The sequence below is a fragment of the Cervus elaphus genome, chromosome 2, assembly GCF_910594005.1.
Source record: "Cervus elaphus chromosome 2, mCerEla1.1, whole genome shotgun sequence".
NCBI lineage: Eukaryota > Metazoa > Chordata > Mammalia > Artiodactyla > Cervidae > Cervus > Cervus elaphus.
Window position 1 is genome coordinate 4,815,005 of NC_057816.1, and position 21,264 is coordinate 4,836,268.

Consider the following 21,264-nt stretch of genomic DNA (forward strand, 5'->3'; position numbering starts at 1 on the left):
CTGAAGGCCCACATCCCTGCCCGCTCCCGACCTGTGGGTCAGCTGAGAGCTCATCCACATACTGGGCTTGTCCTTCTGGGCCCTGGGGTGACGTGGGTCCCACTCCGAGTGTCGTTTTCACATCTCTTTGGTCTTTCTTGCCTTTTGAGACATGGGTGCTCTGGAGAGCACACCCCATTGTTTCGTTAGAAGCTCCTCATTGGGCTTCCCTGATGACTCAGCAGGTAAAGAATCTGCCTGCAATGCAGGGGATGTGCGTTCAATCCCTGGGTCGGGAAGATCCCTTGGAGGAGGGCATGGCAACCCACTCCAGTATTCTTGCCTGGGAAATCCATGGACAGAGGAGCCTGAAGGGCTGTTGTCCATAGGGTCGCAAAAGTCAGACATAAGTGAGCAACTAACCACCACCATTTAACTGGCCTTAAATAACTGCTGAATCTCTCTTTCTCTTTCTTTCTCCTTGCTTTCTCTTATATTTTTTGCCTTCTCCTTTATATCTATCTTATTGTTTGCTTTTTCTGTTTTTCTCCTTTAAAATTTCTTTCCTTTAAAAATAATTGTTCTTGTCCTTTGGAAACAAGGTAAGACTTAGAGAAAAACTGTTGACATGGCCCAGAAAAATACTTTTTAGAGTGAACTGTCCACCTGATCCCCTTTTGTTCCCAAAGACTTTGGTGTCTATTTCCCACGTAATCGGGGGGCAACCCCACACATATAACTTCTCTCAAAGTAGAGTTGAGACAAGCAACCCTTGGACTTGAAAAATATAAACACTTAGAAATGTGTTTCTAAAAAGTTGCCAGCCCTTTTCTATATAAAAGATTATTTTAACCTTTGGTTACTTCTCACTCAGAAAACGTCCTAATTATCTAATTGCTGCTTTTAATTTCCACTTTCCTTTTTATGCATTATATGAGGATATTTAGGATGTAGTACTGTTATCTTTTTTTTAGACTTGAATTTATTTATTTACCATTTAATTTTAAAATATACTGTTACCTTTCATAGCCCGATAATTGCTTGGAGGCTTGAAACAACAGAGCAGGTGTCGCAAACCATGTGTAGGAATACATGAGCTGTGTATGGAAGTTCACTCGTCTTTCCCTAACGCTGTGCATTTTGTGTCAGGACTTTCTGTATATCAAACCGACTCACATCCAGGCGGCAAGAGCTGGCAACGGGATCCACGCCATCCTGCTTTACAGGCGCAAACTGGACCGGGAGGAAATCAAACCGGTATGCACACAAACTGCTTTTTTCTTAAAAGAAAAAAATGTATTTATTTGGGTGCTCAGGTCTTGGTGGTGGTTTAGTTGCTCCGTGACACAGGGGATCTTAGCTCACTGACCAAGGATAGAACCCACACAACCTCCACTGGGCCACCGGGGAAGTCGCAAACTGCTTTTTAAAAAAATTCTTTAGAGCAGCTTTATGCAGGTGTAATTGATGTACAACGCACCTTCAGAGCATCCACTGTAATAAGTTCTGACATGTGTCTCTGTGCATGTAAAACCATCACAGTTAAATGAGTAAGACCCCCACCCACCTGCCCACCCTGGGCTCCTTTGTCCCTCTCTACTCCCCACCATCACCCTCATCTGCTTTCTGTCACTCTAGATTAGCTTGCATTTTCTGTAAATGGATTCTTAAAGCTTGTGCGTGCTTGCCTTTTTTTTTTTTTAGACGTTATTGTTTGGGGCTTCCCTGGTGGTTCAGTCAGTAAAGAATCCACCTGCAATGTAGGAGACCCGGGTTCAATCCCTGGGTTTGGGAAGATCCCCTAGAGAAGGAAATGGCCACTCACTCCAGTATTCTTGCCTGGAGAATTCCATGGACAGAGGAGCCTGGCGGGCTCCAATCCATGGGGTCGCAAAGAGTCGGACACGACTGAGCGACTGAACCAACCAGTGTTTATTTGACTGTATTGGGTCTCATTTGCGGCATGCAGGATCCTTGTTGCGACATACAGGATATTCAGTTGCAGAGCACGGACCCTCTAGTTGCGGCGCTTGGGTCTTAGTTCCCTGATCAGGGATCCAACCCATATCCCTTGCGTTGAAAGATGGATTCTTAATCACTGGACCACCAGGGAATCCCCATTCACTTTTTATTTTTTTGTCTTGACCTCTTTCACTCAACATAATTATTTTGAGATTTGGTTCTCTTCTGTAGTGTCCTAAATGGATATATGTCTGATGCACTTTAGTTCCGTAATTTGTCCTTTGAAGAAACCCTCTCTTGCTTGTGAAGGAAATAGTATAGATGTCAGGCCTTTAAAAGAATTCTTTCTGTTTATTTATTTATATTTTTGACCATGCTGAGTCTTCGCTGCTGCACAGGGGCTTTCTATAGATGTGCTGAGCGGGGGCTGCTCTTGGTTGCCGTGAGCGGGCTTCTCGTATCACAGCGGCTTTTCTTGTTGCAAATGCAGGCTCTGGGGCCTCTGGGCTTCGGCAGATGCAGCACACGGATTCAGTTGTTTCTCTGAGGCACGTGGGATCTTCCCAGACCAAGGGTTGAACCCGTGTCCCCTGCATCGACAGGTGGATTCTTAACCACTAGACCAGCAGGGAAGTCTTGAGGCCTTTTTTTTTTTTAACTACTCCTTTGACTTAAGCGTCTGTTTCTTTCTTTCTTTTTTTTTTTTTTTTGACTATACTATGCATCACTCGGGATCTCAGTTCCCCGACTAGGGGTTGAAAACATGCTCCCGGCAGTGGGAGCGTGGAGCCTGCTGAGGACGTGTTATTTAAGAATAAGATGCAGGTTTCTGTGCTCTGGTCTGTTTCAGCAAACCCCAGGGTGCATGGTGTCCCAGGGAACCCCTGTTCTTACAGAGTTTAGAAAAGATCAGGTCCAGCCATGTGCACAGAAAACAAATCCAGCGTTTAAATGTGTGGACTTAATTTGCTCCTTGAATTTTTGTTTGAGACATATTTCTGTTACAGATTCTTCTTTTGGGGTCTACGATTCCGCTCTGCTCCGCCCAGTGGGAGCGCATGTTTAATACTTCCCGGATCCCGGGAGAGGAGACAGGTGGGTGGCCTGCTCAGGGCTCCTTTGGAAATCAGAAGTTCCCATCCTTATGCTCAGGAGACATCGGAGAAGACTACCCCAGTGGCTCTTGGCTTCTCCTAAGATTTCAGAGATTTCAGGCTCAAGAACCTTCCTTCTCTTGAACTGCGTTTGTCTTTCTCAGGCCTGGACAGTTAATTGATTTAACTGACTCAGTTTCACTTCAACTGAAGGCTGTCTTACAGTAGTTTTTTTCCAGATTGGGTTAGGAGGGTTTTTTTTTTTTGGCTGCACAGTGCAGCATGAGGGATCTTAGTTCCCTGACCGGGGATTGAACCCATGCCCCCTGCAGTGAAAGCACAGATTCCTAACCACTGGACCACCAAGGAAGTCCTCCACGCAGGGTTTATTGTGTTCAGGGGGATTCAGATTTGTGGTCCAGCAGCCTGACCTGGGACCCTGACCCCTGCCTTCCTCACTGCCCAGTGAGGGGGGGAGCCTCATCTATTCCAGCCAGGATGCCCTTGAGAATGCAAGGGTGCAGAAAGGCACCGCTTAGGACCGCCCCCCGCCTGCGGGGACTCGGGCCCAGGGAGGGTTATGTCCTTTGGCCTGGGTGACACGTCCACGGGGTGGCCAAGCGGAGCCAGCGCCCAGGCCTGTCCCAGCCCAGAGCCCCGAGCCCTCTGCAGGCGGACTCAGCGGAGCCGAGTGACGCAGGGACAGGAGGAGGTGCCGTCGAGGGTGTGTTCTCGCGTTCTCTAACCACGTGCCCCTGGATGCCTGCCCCCGCCCCCCGCAGACACCATACAGCACCTGAGGGACAGCAAGCACATCGTCGTCTTCCACCGGGGCCGCTACTTCAAGGTCTGGCTCTACCATGATGGCCGGCTGCTGAGGCCCCGGGAGATCGAGCAGCAGGTGCAGCGGATCCTGGAGGACCCGTCGGAGCCGCAGCCTGGGGAGGCCAAGCTGGCGGCGCTCACAGCAGCGGACAGGTGTGCGGCCCCTCTGGGATCCTGGGGGGCTGTCGGGGGGGCAGACAGGTGTGCTCCGAGATGCTGTCGTGTTTCGGGGGCTCAGGGTCCTCTCCTCACCAGGGTCCCCCCCTGGCGGGGAGGTGGGTCCCCGGCCTGCAGCGCCGGGCTCGGCTTTGTCCCCGGGTCCCCTTGGCCGTCTGTGTGACAGGCAGGCGTGCGTGTGCGTGGATCCTGGGACACATGGCCGAAGGAAGGAAGTAGGCTGACCAAGCATCACTGGGGGTAGCCAGTGAGGCAGAGAAGGGGCGGGGTGCAGACTCAGTGAGCAACCCCCCCGATGCGTCCCCCGTGGGGCATTGCCCCACCTCACTTACCTAGGTGCAGGGCACATAGCAGCGATTCTCATGGTCACCATTGTCCCCAGGCGTCAAGAACAGCGGTTGGAGCTGGGCCTGTGATGGGACCTGTCGTGTTTCTGGGCTTTTTGGCACCCCTGGGGGTCAGTGGGGAGCACTCGGTGGGGAGAAGAGGGCAAGAGACAGAGGCAGATGGCCTGGCCTGGAAGGGTAGGGGGGTGGGGGGCCTGAGTGAAGGGGCCCAGGAGCTATCTGGAGGCCACAGCTGGGGCGCCTCTCGGGAATTGGGGGTCCCATCAGCTCCGTGCACCCCACGTGGGGCAGGATGGAAAAGAATCCCTGAATTCGGCTCCCGGGGGCACCCCTCATCACGGGGGTGTCGTGTGGCCGTTTGTAGCATGGGCGTGTGGACTCGGAGCCAGCTGGCCTGGGTAGCAGTCCCGACCCGCCACGAAGGCGCCGTGACCTCCTGTCCGTGCCTCGGTTTCCTCATCTGAAAGAGGGGACGATGGTGTCGGGGTCTGTGAGCTTGAGCTGGTCCCGGCACCAGGGCCGTGCTCTTGGCCCTCGCTGTGGTTTCCAAGGGGTTGTTCGCAGGGAGAGGGTGAGAGAGCGGGGTGAGAAGGCTGTGAGGAAGGCCCTACCTCGCTGGGGCTCTGCTGCCCCAGACGGCAGAGCTCAGGGCCCATCTGCCTTCTTGTCCTTCACCCGGCATTCATGGATGAAGTTCCCCGCCGGCGACATCCCTGGAGCAGGTACAGGAGAAGGCGAGACCCCTGCCCTTCAACCAGGCGGCCCAGCCGGCAGGCAGGCAGGCAGTGGTTGCAGATGGAGAAAGTCTTTAACGCCAGCTGCTGCTAAGTCGCTTCAGTCGTGTCCGACTCTGTGTGACCCAATAGACGGCAGCCCACCAGGCTCCCCCGTCCCTGGGATTCTCCAGGCAAGAACACTGGAGTGGGTTGCATTTCCTTCTCCAATGCATGAAAGTGAAAAGTGAAAGTGAAGTCACTCAGTCGTGTCCGACTCTTAGCGACCCCATGGACTGCAGCCTACCAGGCTCCTCTGTCCCTGGGATTTTCCAGACAAGAGTACTGGAGTGGGGTGCCATTGCCTTCTCCGTCTTTAATGCCTGGTTTTCCTTAAACCCCTAAAACACCAAGAACTGAAAAACACTGTCCTTTCACACGTGCCTCGAAGGAGACGTCACCAAATCGCTGCAGGTCTCATGGTATTAATCCTCACCGCAGGGTCCCCTGGGCCAGGTGTCGCCAGGCCTATTTTGGACACGGGAAAAACAAGCAGTCTCTGGATGCCGTGGAGAAAGCCGCGTTCTTCGTGACGTTAGATGAAACAGACCAGGGACACAGGGAGGAGGACCCGGAGACGTCGATGGACAGCTACGCCAAGTCCCTGCTGCACGGCCGGTGTTTCGACAGGTACCGCGCTTACCTTCTGAAACACAGTGCTTTGCCTGAGAACCTAGAAGAAGCTTGACCTGTGGCTGACACCCAGCCTTAAGTGTCCGCTGCAGTAAGGGGGATATGAAAATACAACTGGGGGAGTTTCTTCTTTCCACCAAAACTGTCACACACACACACACACACACACACACACACACACACACACACGCACATGCGTAAGCAGCAGCCTTGAGATCCTTCCCCTCTGCACAACCTCCTCTGCTTGGAGATGCTCGTGAGATGGGGCTGCCCAGAACCTGCAGCAGGTGGGAGAAGGTGGTACCCGGGGCCTGACCTGGATGTCGGCTTTGGCTCTGCTCACTGGTCATGTGACTGGGTGAGGCTGCTCCACCTCCTGGAGCCTCCTTCCCCCTCCCTGTGAAGGGAGGTCCTGACTGCCCATCGGGTTGGGGGTGAGGGTTGGCCGAGGTGGGGGAGGGATGCGGCAGGCACAGTCAGTCCTCCGTGTCCGAGGGGTTCAGTCAACCATGTGGATCAGGGACCGTGTGTCAGAGCCTCGGTGGTGGAGCCTGTGGCTGCAGAGGGCCGACTCTGGGTTTCCTTAATCGGTCAGCGGGTCCCGGAGCCACGCCCCCAGCAGATACCCAGGGAGGACCTTGTGGCTTCCCGTCTCTGCCGGTGTCTTGTGCATCCTTTCTCATTATAACAATACAGCCTGTTCTCCTTCTGGTCCCCAGTGCCTAGATGCTTCTCTGTGTGTCGGGAGCAGGGGAGAAACCAATGAGTTAGAGTTCTATGTGTACCTTTTTTTTTTAAACTTTTTTTAAAACATTTATTTATTTTTGTCTGTGCTGGATTTTCGCTGCTGTTCAGGCTCCTTCTAGCGGCAGCGAGCCCTTGTTGCTTGGGCGTCTCAGTGGAGTGGCTTCTCTCTCTTTTTTTTCAGATGTATTTATTTGTTTGGCTGTGCTGGTTCTTTTTTTTTTTTTTTTTCATTTATTTTTATTAGTTGGAGGCTAATTACTTTACAATACTGTAGTGGTTTTTGCCATACATTGATGTGAATCAGCCATGGATTTACATGTGTTCCCCATCCTGATCCCCTCTCCCACATCCCTCCCCATCCCATCCCTCTGGGTCATCCCAGTGCACCAGGCCCGAGCACTTGTCTCATGCATCCAACCTGGGCTGGTGATCTGTTTCACACTTGATAATATACATGTTTTGATGCTGTTCTCTCAGATCATCCCATCCTCGCCTTCTCCCACAGAGTCCAAAAATCTATTCTGTACATCTATGTCTCTTTTTCTGTTTTGCATATAGGGTTATCATTACCATCTTTCTAAATTCCATATATATGTGTTAGTATACTATATTGGTCTTTATCTTTCTGGCTTACTTCACTCTGTATAATGGGCTCCAGTTTCATCCATCTCATTAGAACTGATTCAAATGAATTCTTTTTAATGGCTGAGTAATATTCCATGGTGTATATGTACCATAGCTGCCTTATCCATTCGTCTGCTGAGTCATCTAGGTTGCTTCCATGTCCTGGCTATTATAAACAGTGCTGCGATGAACATTGGGGTGCACGTGTCTCTTTCAGATCTGGTTTCCTCGGTGTGTATGCCCAGAAGTGGGATTGCTGGGTCATATGGCAGTTCTATTTCCAGTTTTTTAAGGAATCTCCACACTGTTCTCCATAGTGGCTGTACTAGTTTGCATTCCCACCAACAGTGTAAGAGGGTTCCCTTCTCTCCACACCCTCTTGTGCTGGTTCTTAGTTGCAACCCGTGGGATCTTTGGTTGCGGCATGCAGAATCTTAGTTGCGGCATGTGGGATCTGGTTCCCTGACCAGGTATCGAGCCCGGGGCCCCTGCATTGGGAGTGCAGGGTCTTAGCCACCGGACCACCAGGGAAGGCCCTGCGGTGGCCTCTCGTGGAGCACAGGCTCAAGGGTGCCCAGGTCTCAGGAGGTGCCCCTCCAGGGCTCTAGGGCACAGGTCAGTGGTTGTGGCCGGCGGGTTTATCTGCTCCGAGGCACGCTGGGACCTTCCCGGACCAGGGGTCGCACCTGTATCTCCCGCATTGGCAGGGGAGTTCTTTACCACTGAGCTGCCAGGAAGGCCCTTCTCTGTGTCCTTCTATTACTCGTGGAGAGTCGTCACCTCTTCCAACCACAGGAGGGGCGGATGCAGTCAGTTGAGGCCATCCATAAGAAAACAAACACGTCGTCTGGATTTGCTTTTGTCTTTGTAAACGTGTCAGTTGCATAAACGTTTCTGTGTCGTGCAGGTGGTTTGATAAATCATTCACGTTTATCGTTTTTAAAAACGGCAAGATGGGCATTAACGCGGAGCACTCCTGGGCCGATGCACCCATCGTGGGTCACCTTTGGGAGGTGAGTGTCTGAAAGTTGAACTTGACTGTAGAAATTGCTGTCGAAAAACCAAACCCCAGACTGAGTTAAACTTCGTAGTATCTGTCCAGTTATAATGTTTTCAGCAGGTGTTGGCACTGTCAACGTATGGCTGAGGTTCCTTAAATGCAAACATTTATTTGTCACATCCTGAAGGGGCCAAAATAATGAGATGGCCTTGACTCTGACACAGTGACTTCAGGGCGGAACTGAAGCTCAGTTATTTGAAAGCTGCCAAGTTTTAGGCCAAATAAAAGCAAAGGTATTGAAATCTTGGTTTATGAAAGGGCAGTGTGCCTTTTACCACTTCGCTTAAGTCTTAGAATTACCAAGTTACCGAAAAACCCACCAAGGCCTGTCATCCTCTCCGTCCACCTAATATTTTACATTTATTTATGTTTTGGCCGTGCCGTAAAATGTGCGGTCGTAGTTCCCCAATCGGGGATCAAAGCCAAGCCCTCTGCAATGGAAGCGTGGAGTCCTCACCACTGTTCGTTGTTGATGTCCAATCACTCAGTTATGTCCAGCTCTTTTCAACCCCATGGACTGCAGCACCCCAACCTCCCCTGGAGTTTCTCCCAGGAAACCTTTAAGAAGGAAAGAAAAAATTGCTGCAGTCTGTAAGACAGCTGTGTGGTCCTAAGACATTAACACGTGATAAAAGTAGCCAAGTTGTCAGAAAGGCTCTTCTTCATCACCCTTGTCTTTTCTGATGCCGACAAAGGCTGAGAGGTCCTTTCAACTAAAGATCTGTCATAGATCAAGCCCCCTTCACTGCTGAATGTGGAAATGAGACACTTTAAGTCTCTTTGCACTTCATAATGGTCCACACCTATTACACCCTGTTCCAAGGACTCTCCCGGTAATAAGAGCATCAGAGCAGTACTTTGGTGAAAGAGAAATCTCTGAGTCATAGGCAGCCTGGATCACATTAGGTACATTTATCAAGTAGAAAAATCTACAGGATGCTGACAAGGCCAGGCTTATTTTTTCAGTACTCTGGATAAGATAAGGGTAAAAGGATTTAGCCTTACATCAGGGTGACCAGTGGGATGCAGTGGTGTTTAACTGTTAACTGCCCAGTGGACACAGTGGCCTGTGACTCCAGGGGTCCAACAGGAGCCCAGATGCTCCCTGTGTGGATGAGAACTGACCCACCGTCTTGTCATGGAGGCCCACACCAGGGCCAGTTAACGGGCTGGTATGAAGATGCCACCTGTGCCAATTAAAAACAAATCTGGTCCAAGCTGAGTCCCCTTGGCTGTCTGTGTATTTCTGGTGTTGGTGTTGGACTCGGGGGCTCTGATGCAGAGCAGACACAGCTAGGCTGGGCCCCTTCACAGGCTCCGCTCACAGGGGCGCTGACTACACGTGCATGAAATGAGGCCCCCCTACACTTCCCCATCCCTGAGCCGCTGCCCTCCCCGCCTCACCATCCAGCCGAGTCACCATCTGACCTGGGGCTCTTTTCTGGTTCATTTTGCTTCCCCCACTGGAATGTAAGCTCCCCGAGGGCAGAAATACCTTTTTAAAGATATTTTTATTATTTTTTAAAATTCAGATGTCATTCACAAAGCATATAGCCCACCTCTTCAAGTGTACAGTTCCGTGTGGTTGTTCTCTCCATCACCACTGTCTCATTCCAGGACACTTTCATCACTCCCAAAAGAAAACACCTTCCCCCACCCCCACCCCACCCCACCCTTGCTCACCACTAATCTCCTTTCTGTCTCTGCCTGTTCTAGCCATTTCATAGAAATGGAATCAGCACAGTACATGGTCTTGTGTGTCTGGCTAATGTTTTCAGGATTCGTCTATATTGTTCTAGAGGGCTTCATTCCTTTTTAAAAATTTTTTTGGGGATCTCAGTTCCCCAACTGGGGATTGAACCTGGCCCACAGCAGTGAAAGTCCAGAATCCTAAATAGTATTCCTTCGCGTGAAAATACTATATTTTATCTATTCATAACTTGATGGACATTTGGGTTCTTTTTGCTTTTTAACTACTATAAACATTGCTTCTGTGAACATCAGCGCACAAGTTGTATGTGAACATGCGTTTTCATTTCTTTTGAGTACATACCGAAAAGTGGAATTGCTTGGTCACGGCCATCTTTAAACTTGCAGAAAGGCAGAAATCCCTGTCTGCTTTGTTCACTGGTGCTCAGAAGCATTGCTGACTCATAGCTGTTGTTCAGTCGCTCAGTCGTGTCTGACTCTTTGCAACCCCATGGGCTGCAGCACGCCAGGCTTCCCTGTCCTTCACCATCTCCTGGAGTTTGCTCAAATTCATGTCCGTTGAGTTGGTGATGCCATCCAACCATCTCATCCTCTGTCGTCCCCTTCTCTTCCTGCCCTCAATCTCTCCCAGCATCAGGGTCTTTTCCAATGAGTCAGCTCTTCGAATCAGGTGGCCAAAGTATTGGAGGTTCGATTTCAGCATCAGTCCTTCCAGTGAATATTCAGGGCTGACTCATAGTTGGTGCTCAGTAAATACCATTGAATAATCTGGCTTAAGATTACCTGCCGGTGAACAGAAAGCATTCACACCTGGGCCACATCCTGGCCCTCTGAGACGTGTGAACTCGGACACTGTTCACCTCGCTGAGGCGGTCTTCTCATTTATACGAGTAAGAACAGGAGTTACTGCCTTACAGGGTCAGTATCCATCAGGGTACCACCCAGAGGGTACCAGCTCACAGCCAGGACGTAAAAGCAGGCTCTGAGCTACTTTCTGTGCATCACACACTCAGCCTGAATCCTGGCTGTGCCCCTTACCTGTCCAAACACTGTCGAACCTCTCCAGGTCTATCTTTCTTGCCCCCGAAGCAGAGGTCAGACTACCTCATTAGGTGGCTGTTCCCAGGATGTCAAGTGCTCAGCAGACTGTAAGCAAGTAGTTATGGCTAAGTCTTGATTGCATTTCTAGAAAGAAAAGGATGTGCTCTGAGAGGTCAGATGACTTGTATGTAACACCGTTACCTGTGATGATCTCTGACTTAACCGATGTGTCTTTATTTTTGACAGTATGTCATGGCCACAGACAGCTTCCAGCTGGGTTACACAGAGGATGGACACTGTAAAGGAGACCCCAACCCGAACATTCCGTACCCCACCCGGCTGCAGTGGGACATCCCGGAGGAAGTAAGTCCCACTCCTCAGATGCTTGTCGATTACCTCGGATGGGAGACGTGTCTAAACTCTCACAGTCGACTTTTCCAGCGGTCCTTCCTGAGTGCTCACGAGCTCAGTTGAATGCCCCCGAGACAGAAATCTGTCTGCCTGGGCATTTCTTCCTGGGACCTCGAAGCTGCTACACCTCCTATTGCCTTGGGAGCCCCAATCGGCAGTTCTTCTTTCACTGAAAGCTTTTGGCTGAGATTGTCAGTGAAATTCCTAGCTCAAACTTAGCTAGACATCACAATGAAAAAGTGAAAATTGAAATCATTTCCTTTGGAGTTGAAGTGCACTAGATCACTAATTTGTCATTTTCATCCCTCTGAGTGTTCTCCAATGCAGTTCACTCCGTGGAAGCCCTTTGGGGAAGGAATTTTAAGGCTGGAAATACCAAATCAAAGCCAAGCAGGAATTCCCAGGGCCTGGGAAGTCTTTTTCTTTTTTGAAGTCATTTCTGACGTAGAAAATATTGGATCCGTACTACAAGGTCTTATCCATCTGCATCTTTTTGTCCAGCCTGCATCCCTGCGGCTGGTGTGTGGTCCTCAGAGAGGCATGACTTCTGCTGACGTATGTGACAGAGTCCTTCTAGCTGGCTAAGCCACTTAGCATTTATTAAAAAGATTTTTTTGATGGATTTTAGTTTTTAGAGGGGTTTTAGGTTCGCAGCAAAATCCGAGTGGAAGGTGCGGAGTGCTCCCACACGCTCCCCGTCCTCACACACACGCAGCCACCCCCACTACCAGGATCCCTGCCAGCTGGTCTGTGTGTTACAGGCGAGGAAGCTGCACTGACCCGTCAGCATCACCAAAGTTCGTAGCGCACATTCGGGTTCACGCTTGCTGTTGTGCGTCGATGGTGTGGACAGAGATACAATGACACGCGGAGCAGTGTCCCTGCCCTAAAGCCTCCCCTCATCCCTCTCTCCCGCCTTGCTCCTGGCAGGTGGGATCTCACCGGCTCCATCATGTTGCCTTTCCCTGAATGTCATAGAGCTGGAATCGTATGTGTGGAGCCGTTTCAAATGACTTCTTTCCCTTAGTCATGTGCATTTAAGAGTCCTTGTATGACTTCACGGCTGAGGACTCACTTCTATTGTACAGTTGCCCCACAGTCCATATCCTTTTTTTTCTTCTTTTCTTTTTTTGGCTGTGCCGATTGGTATGTGAGAACTTAGTTCCCCAACCAGGGATCAAGGCTGCACCCCCTACAGTGGAAGCACAGAGTCTTAACCACTGCACCACCAGGGAGATCCCAGTCCATTTCTTTTTTAGAACTGGTCCCTCGATGGCTAGCATCTAACAAGAATGGATCTCATTAAACAAAACCTGTGACTCTTTGAAATGCCCTCTGGGGGTCCCACTGGGACCAGGAGTTCCTCCTGTGTGGGCCACCCATTGCTGTTTGAGGGGTGAGGGGAAGTGCCACATTACCAACTTACTGTGACTCTCAGGTTAGAAAGATTGGGAAAAACCAAGAAGGAAGCGTGATGTATGTATTTCCAAGCGACAAGTCTGTCTGTTAGCTGTGCTGAAAGTCAGCTTGCGTTTTCTTCAGTTTGTGTCAGAACTTCCCCTCCCATTAACGTGAAGCCTTTTCTCCTTTTTCCCCAAGTGTCAGGAGGTCATTGAGACTTCGCTGAGCAGTGCCAACCTCCTGGCCAATGACGTGGATTTCCACTCCTTCGCATTCCGCACTTTCGGTAAAGGGCTGATCAAGAAATGTAAAACCAGCCCGGACGCCTTCGTGCAGCTCTCGCTCCAGCTGGCTCATTACAAGGTGAGACCCCTCCCACCCAGCTGGGCTTTTTGTCCCCTGCACTCCTGGGGGCCCTGATCGCAGGCCCAAGCCTGCCCGCCCAGCGAGTAGGGGAGGACCCGTCATGCGAGCTGGTCGTGCCTGGAACGGCAGTGGGTTCCTGCTTCACACGGGAGGAGAGGCAGAATGTAGGGGGTGGTAGGCAAGTGAGATCTCCTCGTTCTACAGAGCAGGAATTAGACATGTAAGCTCCCAATCCTAGGATTTGGGAAAGCAGAACTACTTAGGGCAGGCAACTGGGCGTCTCTGACTCTTGACATCCTCTCCCATAGGAGGGGATACACCAGCCCCATGGGAGGTATTCTGGGATGGTTGGGGTCCCTGTATGCACAGAAGCTTGTGGTGTTTCCAGGGCCCTGAAGGACCTCAGTGGGACTCTTCCACTGTAGGGAGCCCCACCCCTGAAAGGGTGGCCCTGGTTTCCAGGGGCAGTGGAAGTCCTTGTGGCATTGGGTCAAGATACGTCCTGGCTTTAATGGAGAATTTCTGTCTTCAAAGCTTGGGGGTTGTACACAGATGCAGGGCAGCATTTCTGGGTGGTGGTCCTGCTCTGTGAATTTCGCTTTGTGCCAGGCTCTGGTCTCCGTGCTCTACTCACGTAGCTCTCATGGTCTCCTCACGAGGAAGTCTCTATAGTTGGCCCATTTTACTGGTTGAGAAAATCGGGGTTCACTCCAAGAGGCGAGCTGACCAGCTGCCAAGGTGATACTGGAGTCAGGAATGGGTCCTGGGGGCAGCCTATAGCTTCGATTCCTCTATAACTCAGGTCAGGAAGATAAACAGATGCAGTACAGCACAAGAGGCAGTGTTAGTATCAGATAAATGACAACCGATGGGCCACGACTGTCCTTTAGGTCGACTCTAATACAGCTGATGGATGCACAAAAAGACAGCCACGGACCAGTTTTGCTCACAAATGCAAGTGCAAAAAGTCTAAATAAGGTAATAGCAAATAGCATCAAGCAGTATAAGCAAAATGCAGCAGCCAACAATAGCTAACACCAGTGGCAGGAGGATGGTTTGCTTTAATAAAATAACAGATTTAATCATGTTGCTAGCTCAGAGAAGAAGCCAGTCATTTTGACAGATGCTGACGAGGCATTCATAACGGAGCATCCCTACTCAGTAACTCTTAGCATCGGGGCTATCTCCTTAACGCAGTAAATCTCATCGTGTGCCAGCAGCCAGGGTCTTCCTCAAAGGTGGAGTGTGGAGGCAGCCCCATTAAAGCAGGAAGGATGAAGCAACCTCCAGGGGCTGTTCTTGAACATCTTTGCATTAAAGGGCGTGAGTGCAGCTGTCAGGATCACTGGGCAGAAGAAATATTCGCACATCTGCTCAGAAGATGGAGCGGGCGGGAAAACTTTTATGGTTAGGAAGCATGCTCAGTAAGGCGGTCTGGAGCAGAATTATACAAAGACCAGCATCTTTGTCTTATCACTGTGATAGTCCAGGAGGAAACATGGTAGGAAAATGCGTCATGAACTAGAAGCAAAAACCTGGAATTCCCCAAGCCTCTCTTTATAAAGCAGACAGGACCTTTGGGAAGAAGACCCAGAGCCTAGAAGAAGGAATGGACCCTCGGAGAGGGAGGGAAGGCTGTGATTTTGGACAGAAAGGCTCAGCACCTTGGAGATGAATGTCCCCGGTTCACACATGCACTGTGAACATCGTCAGAGGTCAGCAGAAGACTTTAGGAGAGGGGCTGGGCTGGTTTACCTTCAAGTTCAAATGGAGGGCTAACAGTTGAGAATAACCGGTAATATTTTGAAAAGGAAAGGTTGTCAGGTAGAGATGGGGCAGGGTGAGGTGGAGACTTGCTCTTTCAAAGCTGAAAATATAGAAATCAGAAGCGTATAGTGATTAACACAGTGTAGTTTTGGTGCCAGAATAGTTCCATGGAATCATGTAACAGTTTATTTGACACTGATTATTTGTTTTAATAACCCAAGCAGTTATATTTATTCTTTGCATTCTGGCTAGAAACAGCCAGAATTTCATTCTTGGCCTCCCACCCCTCTACCAATTCCTCACGTGGCACTCAGTCTATTAAAAATGATTGACCGAAGCCTATTAAGAGTTTAAAGCAGACTCCTCTGTTCAAAAGTTCTTCCCCGCAGGCCTGTTGGAAGGCCAGCTCTGTTAGGAACAGACTTCGCTGCGGCCCTCACAGTCAGACCCGTCTCTGCCCAGCTCTGGGCTGGAGGGCCTCACGGGGGCTCCTGCACAAATCCAGACATTCTGGGTGGCCCTGGGTGGGGGGGGTTCTGCTCTAGCCACCTAACCTTCTTTGTGCCCTGGACCCCTTGGGCAGTTGGAGAAAGGCGTGGGGACCCCTTCTCAGAGTAATGTTTAGAAAGCATAAAATGAAATGCATAGGGTTACAAAAGTAACCAGTTAGTTTTCATGCAGGTGTCAAAATAGTAAGCGTCTATTTGTGCAGTAGCTGTGATTCTTCTTTTGGACATAGTTTTATTTCTTTTATTATTTTTGGCTGTGCTGGGTCTTCTTTGCTGCGTGGGCTGCTCTCTAGTTGGTATGCGGGCTTCTCATCGCGGTGGCTTCTCCTGTCGTGGAGCATGGCCTCTAGGGCATGGGGGCATCAGTAGCTGCCGCACGTGGGCGCAGTAGTTGCGGCTCCCAAGCTCTAGAGCACAAGCTCAGTAGTCGTGACGCATGGACTTAGTTGCTCCGCGGCATGTGGGATCTTCCTGGATCAGGTTTCCAACCCGTGTCTCCTGCATTGGCAGGTGGATTCTTTACCACTGAGCCGCCAGGGAAGCCCTAGGTGTAATTGTTCATGCACTGACTCAAGCAGCAGGTCTGATAAGTACCTTTCACTTGAAGCAGTGACAAGCTGAGATGCTATTTTGGGATATCTGCAGTAACCACATGCTGTGCGCTTAATCACTCAGTCGTGTCCGACTCTTTCCGACCCTGTGGACTGCAGCCCTCCAGGCTCCTCTGTCCATGGGGACTCTCCAGGCAAGAAACTGGAGTGGGTTGCCATGCCCTCCTCCAGGGGATCTTCCCAACACAGGATCGAACCCAGGTCTGCCACAGTGCGGGCAGATTCTTTACCACTGAGCTGCCATAATTTGATGTGAAAATAGCTGTGATTTTTTTTTTTTCTATTCAGCATCACAGGCACTGCTCATAACTCCTGTGATTTGTTGCCTATGCTTCTAAATGCTGCAATTCACTCTGTGGTTTAATTTCACTTTGTGAAATTAAAAAACTATGCGTATTTTCCATCCAAGTTTACACATCCCCAGGGTTAGTTACCCTTGATCTGGTCCTTATACTGACCTTCTCTGGTGCTTCTCTGGGCCTGTTCCCTGCTTTTGCTGCTTTTGAATGTGCTGGGCTCGTTTCACCACAGGACCTTTGCACTTGCTTTGCACTGGCAATTAATAACTCCCAGATTTTTTTTTTTAATGGTTTTTTAGCATTGCATCATATGGGATCTTACTTACTTCCCCGACCAGGGATAGAACCCGCATGCCCTGCATTTGAAGCACTGAGTCTTAACCTCTGGACTGCCAGGGAAGTCCTCACTACCTCCCAGATCAAGGTGGGGTTGCTTAGATCTCCTATTTAAAAGAGCCCTACTGGGATTTCCCTGGTGATGCAGTGATTAAGACTGTAATTCCAATGCAAGGGGCTCAGGTTTGAACCCTGGTCTGGGAAGTAAGATCCCACATTCTGTGCAGCACAGCCAAAAACTAAAAGAAAATAGCATATTGGCTTCCTGTTTTGGGGTCATATTTATTTCTCACTTGGAAAACAGAGGTGAAAGTTCCCCCCCAAATGCCACCAATCCCAACAGTTAGCTCCAGGGCAGCAATCCAAGTGTGCAAAAGTTTTGTGTTCTCACGCCATGTGTGTTAATATCTTTATAGACTTTGTCTTTTGATCCTGCTGGTTAGACACTGGACATGTTTTGGCAATGGCTGCTCCCCCGATGGTGAGATGGTGGCTGGTCATAGCAGTTTAAGTGGGTGTAGCCATAACCCAGCTTGGGGTCTGAGTACACTAATACTCAGTGCATCGGCCATGGGGTTTTTAGATGGTCATTAAAAAATTGTGGATGTAATGCATGATTGCACTAACCACTTATACGATTAAAGTTTGATGTTGGAAAGTTGACTTCAAATAAATCATTGCATCATATACCCCAAGATAACCTGTATTAAATGATGAAAATAGCACATTTATAGTTTTTCCTCATCCCCTCCTTCCTTCCAGGCTCCCCAGTGCTTTATGATAAGACCCTTGGAAGGCCCCGCATAGTAAGCTCCCCTCCTATAGGGAATTCTCTGAAAGGCATATTTGGTAAAATGACCTTAGTTAGACTCTGTAAGCCAGATGAGGGGTTAGAACCTCTCAGACCCCATCCAAGGGAAATTTAATAGCCAGTGTGTTAAAGGATGAGTAGATTATGAGCCGGCGGGTCTTTGTGCCGGGTGTGGGGGATGCCCACCGGAGGCTGGGATGGCACTCAGAACCCGTGGCCAGCTGGCTTCCTCCGTGACCACGCAGGGTGGTGGGGACAGCCAGTGTTAAGTCTGCCGACCAGCCTTGGGGGTAAAGAGCCCTCCCAGCCGGGCTGCTCACAGATCTGGACTGCACATCAGAAGTGCAGCTTTGCCAGCTCCTGAATGAACAGTATCAGCCTATTGCAGGTGTCCCCTGTCACCCTGGGGCCACCAGGACCCAAATGCCCAGAGGGACGTTGCCTGGTCAGAAATAACCTGGGTCCACAGTCTGCTGCTCAGCACTTTGCCGTCCCCACGGGGAACCCGGTCATCTTCGAGCTGGGGCTTTGCGGGTGGTTTCCGCCGGCATCACAGGTGGTGGGCCGCCCCGAGCTCCCATGGACCTGTGCCTGTCCTCGTCATCCCCGGCCACCTCTGTCTTGGGCCCTTGCAGAACCGTCCGCACATCACCCAGGTCTTTCCATCATCCCATCTCCCCTCTGGCCTCTAACACCAGCATTCCTCATCCCAGTCTCCATCCTGCCTTGCCCTCTACCCATCTGTCTCGCCTCCCTTTTTGCCTCTCGGGCTTAGATTCCACAACCTGTCGCTATCACCCCGACCTCTGTCCTAGAGCCCCAAGCACAGTGAACACACCCCCGGGTCAGTCCAGTGTCTGCCTGCTTTGATGCTGCACTGAGAAGCCGACACAGTCCGAGAAACCCCCCCACACCGCGGCTCATCTTTCTTAACCCATGAGCCCTGACTCTGGTGGCCTCAGACCACCCACTCTCTGCACCCCCAGAGCCTGTTTCACACCCCTTTGCTGACTCCTGGCACCTCCCCTCCATCCTCTGTCTCTTAGGAGGTGAAATTCCGTATTTTGCTGAGAAAGTGAATGTTCTCAAGAGACCCCCGTCTGCTCCCCTCAGCGTCTGCCAGCCCCGCAGAGCCGTTCCCTCCTGCTTTCTCTCCCTCTTGTCTAGTGGCCGGGGTGGGGGACTCTGTGCTGCAGGCACTGGCCACCCACCACTTCCTGCCCCCTCAGAGGAGGACCTTCCGGACCTGGAGTTAAGTCATTCCCAGCTGCTGCATGCAGTTCCCGGTCCTGTACCGTATTCTTCCTAAAACCACGTCTGTACTCGGGCAGGTGTGTGAGATCTGGAAACCGGGTCATGGCCCCAGTCGCATCTGGACATGGAAACCTGGACCCTCCCTCCCTTTTCAAAGCTAGTGATGTTTCCACCTGCGTGCTGCATAAGCCCGTGTGAAAACTGACAATGAATAAAAACTGCCTCTGCGATGATGTCTGCTTTTCCCGGCTGACTTCAACCGCTCCCCTCATGTCTTTGTCAACACGCCGGCCTTGTTTTAAAATATTTTTCCTTTCCCAGGACATGGGTAAATTTTCCCTCACCTACGAGGCCTCCATGACCCGGCTCTTCCGAGAGGGCAGAACAGAGACCGTGCGTTCTTGCACCACTGAGTCGTGCAACTTCGTGCTGTCCATGATGGACCCCACACAGACGGTAGGTTCTGCCTGGCCAGGAGGAGAACAGCCCCCCAGGGGCCGTCTCTGCCGTTCAGAGGATGACGCCCGAGGTTGACATGCAGGCTTCCCTGATTAAATCCCATGCATACTTCTCCAGCGAGTCCGCATCCAGCATCTCCTTCCTTCCCTCCACCCGCCTCTGGAGGACAGAGAGTATTAAAGGCAACCATCTAGACAGACACAAAGGTTCATGTTTGCATCCATCCTGTTATTCTGTAACTTCTGCAAGTGAGGTTACACTTCATAGGAGTCTCTTAATATTTAATTATTTTTTATTATTTGGCTGCACCGGGTCTTAGTTGAGTCACGTGAGATCTTTAGTTGTGGCATGTGCGATCTACTTCCCGGACCAAGGATCAAACCTGGGCTCCCTGCATGGGAGACTCATAGCCACTGGACCATCAGGTAGGGCCCCCTCAGAGTCTTTAAGTCAGAGCGGTGCACAGGCGGTGAACATAGGAATGGGAGGGGAGGGGGCAGGACAGTGTTGGTAGTTGGTGTCTGGCTGAGAAAATGGTGACCGTCCGTGGGCGCCTTCTTGTCTTGTTATTATTATTGTTACTATTTTTTGTTGGCTCTTACGGCATGGGAGATCTTTTCTCTGACCAGGGATTGAACCCACAACTCCTGCACTGGGAGCGTGGATTCCTAACCACTAGACCGCCAGGGAAGCCCCACACCGACATCTTCTGCCCGGGGTTCCTGAAGCCCACTGCCCATGCTGAAGCCCCCCGAGCAGGCCCAGGGCTCTGGGCTGTATTGCCTTTGACAGTCCTAGAGGCGGCTAGTGAAGCATTATCAGTTCGTTTTTGATAGATAAAGGAACAGAGACTTAGCAGAATCCAGCAAACTGCTGACCACACACCCAGTGAGGGGCTGAGGCCCATCCTGTCCGGGTCTGCTGACCTCCGAGGGGACACGGCCTGGGGTTTTGCTCTGCTCTGGGGACCTCCTTCCTGGAAAGGCTGTCAGTTCCCTGGGGAGGAGCTCGGCAGGTCTCATCACAGATGGCTCTGATCTGTCACTCGCTGCCTTCAGAACAGCCTGAGGGCTGGGTCTGGAGTGGACAGGCCTCCACATCCACGGAAGGGCTTGTGTCTCCTCATTCTGAGATTGACCGACAGGGTCCTAAAGAACCTGGAGAGGCCTTTTCGGGTCCAACTTGTAGGCCCCAGAAGCGCTATTCAGCCCAGCTGACAGACCACCCTGGAGGGTTACTTAAAGGCCCGCAGGAATGTCGCAGCCCCCTGAGAGGAAAGGGACTTCGTTCCACACGATGAGATGTGAAGGCTGGTGCTTTCCTACCTGCTTAGTGGTCTCATTTTTGTAAAAGGTGAAATGACGCCCAGTGGGCCGCACACAGGATCCTGAAATTGCCTCTCCAACAACCTGTCCCCTCCACAGCCTCGCAGCAGGAATCTGGGGCAGAGGCAGCCGGCCAGTGGCGTTTCTGGTCAGGTTGCCTTGGCAACCACCCAGAGACCACCCAGACCGCCTGCCCGTCCCACCGGTGACCTGCTGTCTCAGCACCCTGTTGGACTGCTGGGGAGAAGGGCCCGTGACTGTCATCTTGGAGCTTAGACTGTGCTGCATGACTCAAAACTGCCTATCCTTTGTTATTTCAGGTTGAACAGAAGCTCAAGTTATTCAAGATCGCATCTGAGAAGCATCAGCTTCTGTACCGCCTGGCGATGACCGGCGCGGGGATTGACCGCCACCTCTTCTGCCTCTACGTGGTGTCCAAGTACCTCGCGGTCGACTCCCCTTTCCTGAAGGAGGTGAGGCCCTTCTGTGCAGCCCATTTGGCTTTCTTGGCTAAACTAAACTTAGTCAATCTTAGGGCAAAACTTAGTACAACTTTGCCAGTCAGAACTGGCCTATCAGATGGGTTCCAGGGCTCAGCGGTCCTCACTCTGGAAAATCTGAGCCACATTTCTTCAACCCCTGGCATGCCATTGTTGCTTAGTCGCCAAATCACATCAGACTCCTTGCAACCCCATGGATTACAGTGCACCAGGCTCCTCTGTCCTCCACTGTCTCCCAGAGTT

At 50.9% G+C, this 21,264-nt stretch overlaps 1 protein-coding gene across 1 annotated transcript in view; it reads left to right on the forward strand.

Moving 5' to 3' along the window:
- Nucleotides 1-21,264, forward strand: part of CPT1A (carnitine palmitoyltransferase 1A) — a 58,378-nt gene that overhangs the window by 31,379 nt on the left and 5,735 nt on the right. The window contains exons 8-16 of the mRNA XM_043924523.1: nt 1,129-1,236; nt 2,949-3,036; nt 3,818-4,013; nt 5,599-5,787; nt 8,069-8,174; nt 11,219-11,335; nt 12,983-13,147; nt 19,059-19,193; nt 20,842-20,994. Of these exons, the coding sequence (XP_043780458.1) occupies nt 1,129-1,236; nt 2,949-3,036; nt 3,818-4,013; nt 5,599-5,787; nt 8,069-8,174; nt 11,219-11,335; nt 12,983-13,147; nt 19,059-19,193; nt 20,842-20,994 (1,257 nt within the window). The remainder of the gene's footprint in view (nt 1-1,128; nt 1,237-2,948; nt 3,037-3,817; nt 4,014-5,598; nt 5,788-8,068; nt 8,175-11,218; nt 11,336-12,982; nt 13,148-19,058; nt 19,194-20,841; nt 20,995-21,264) is intronic.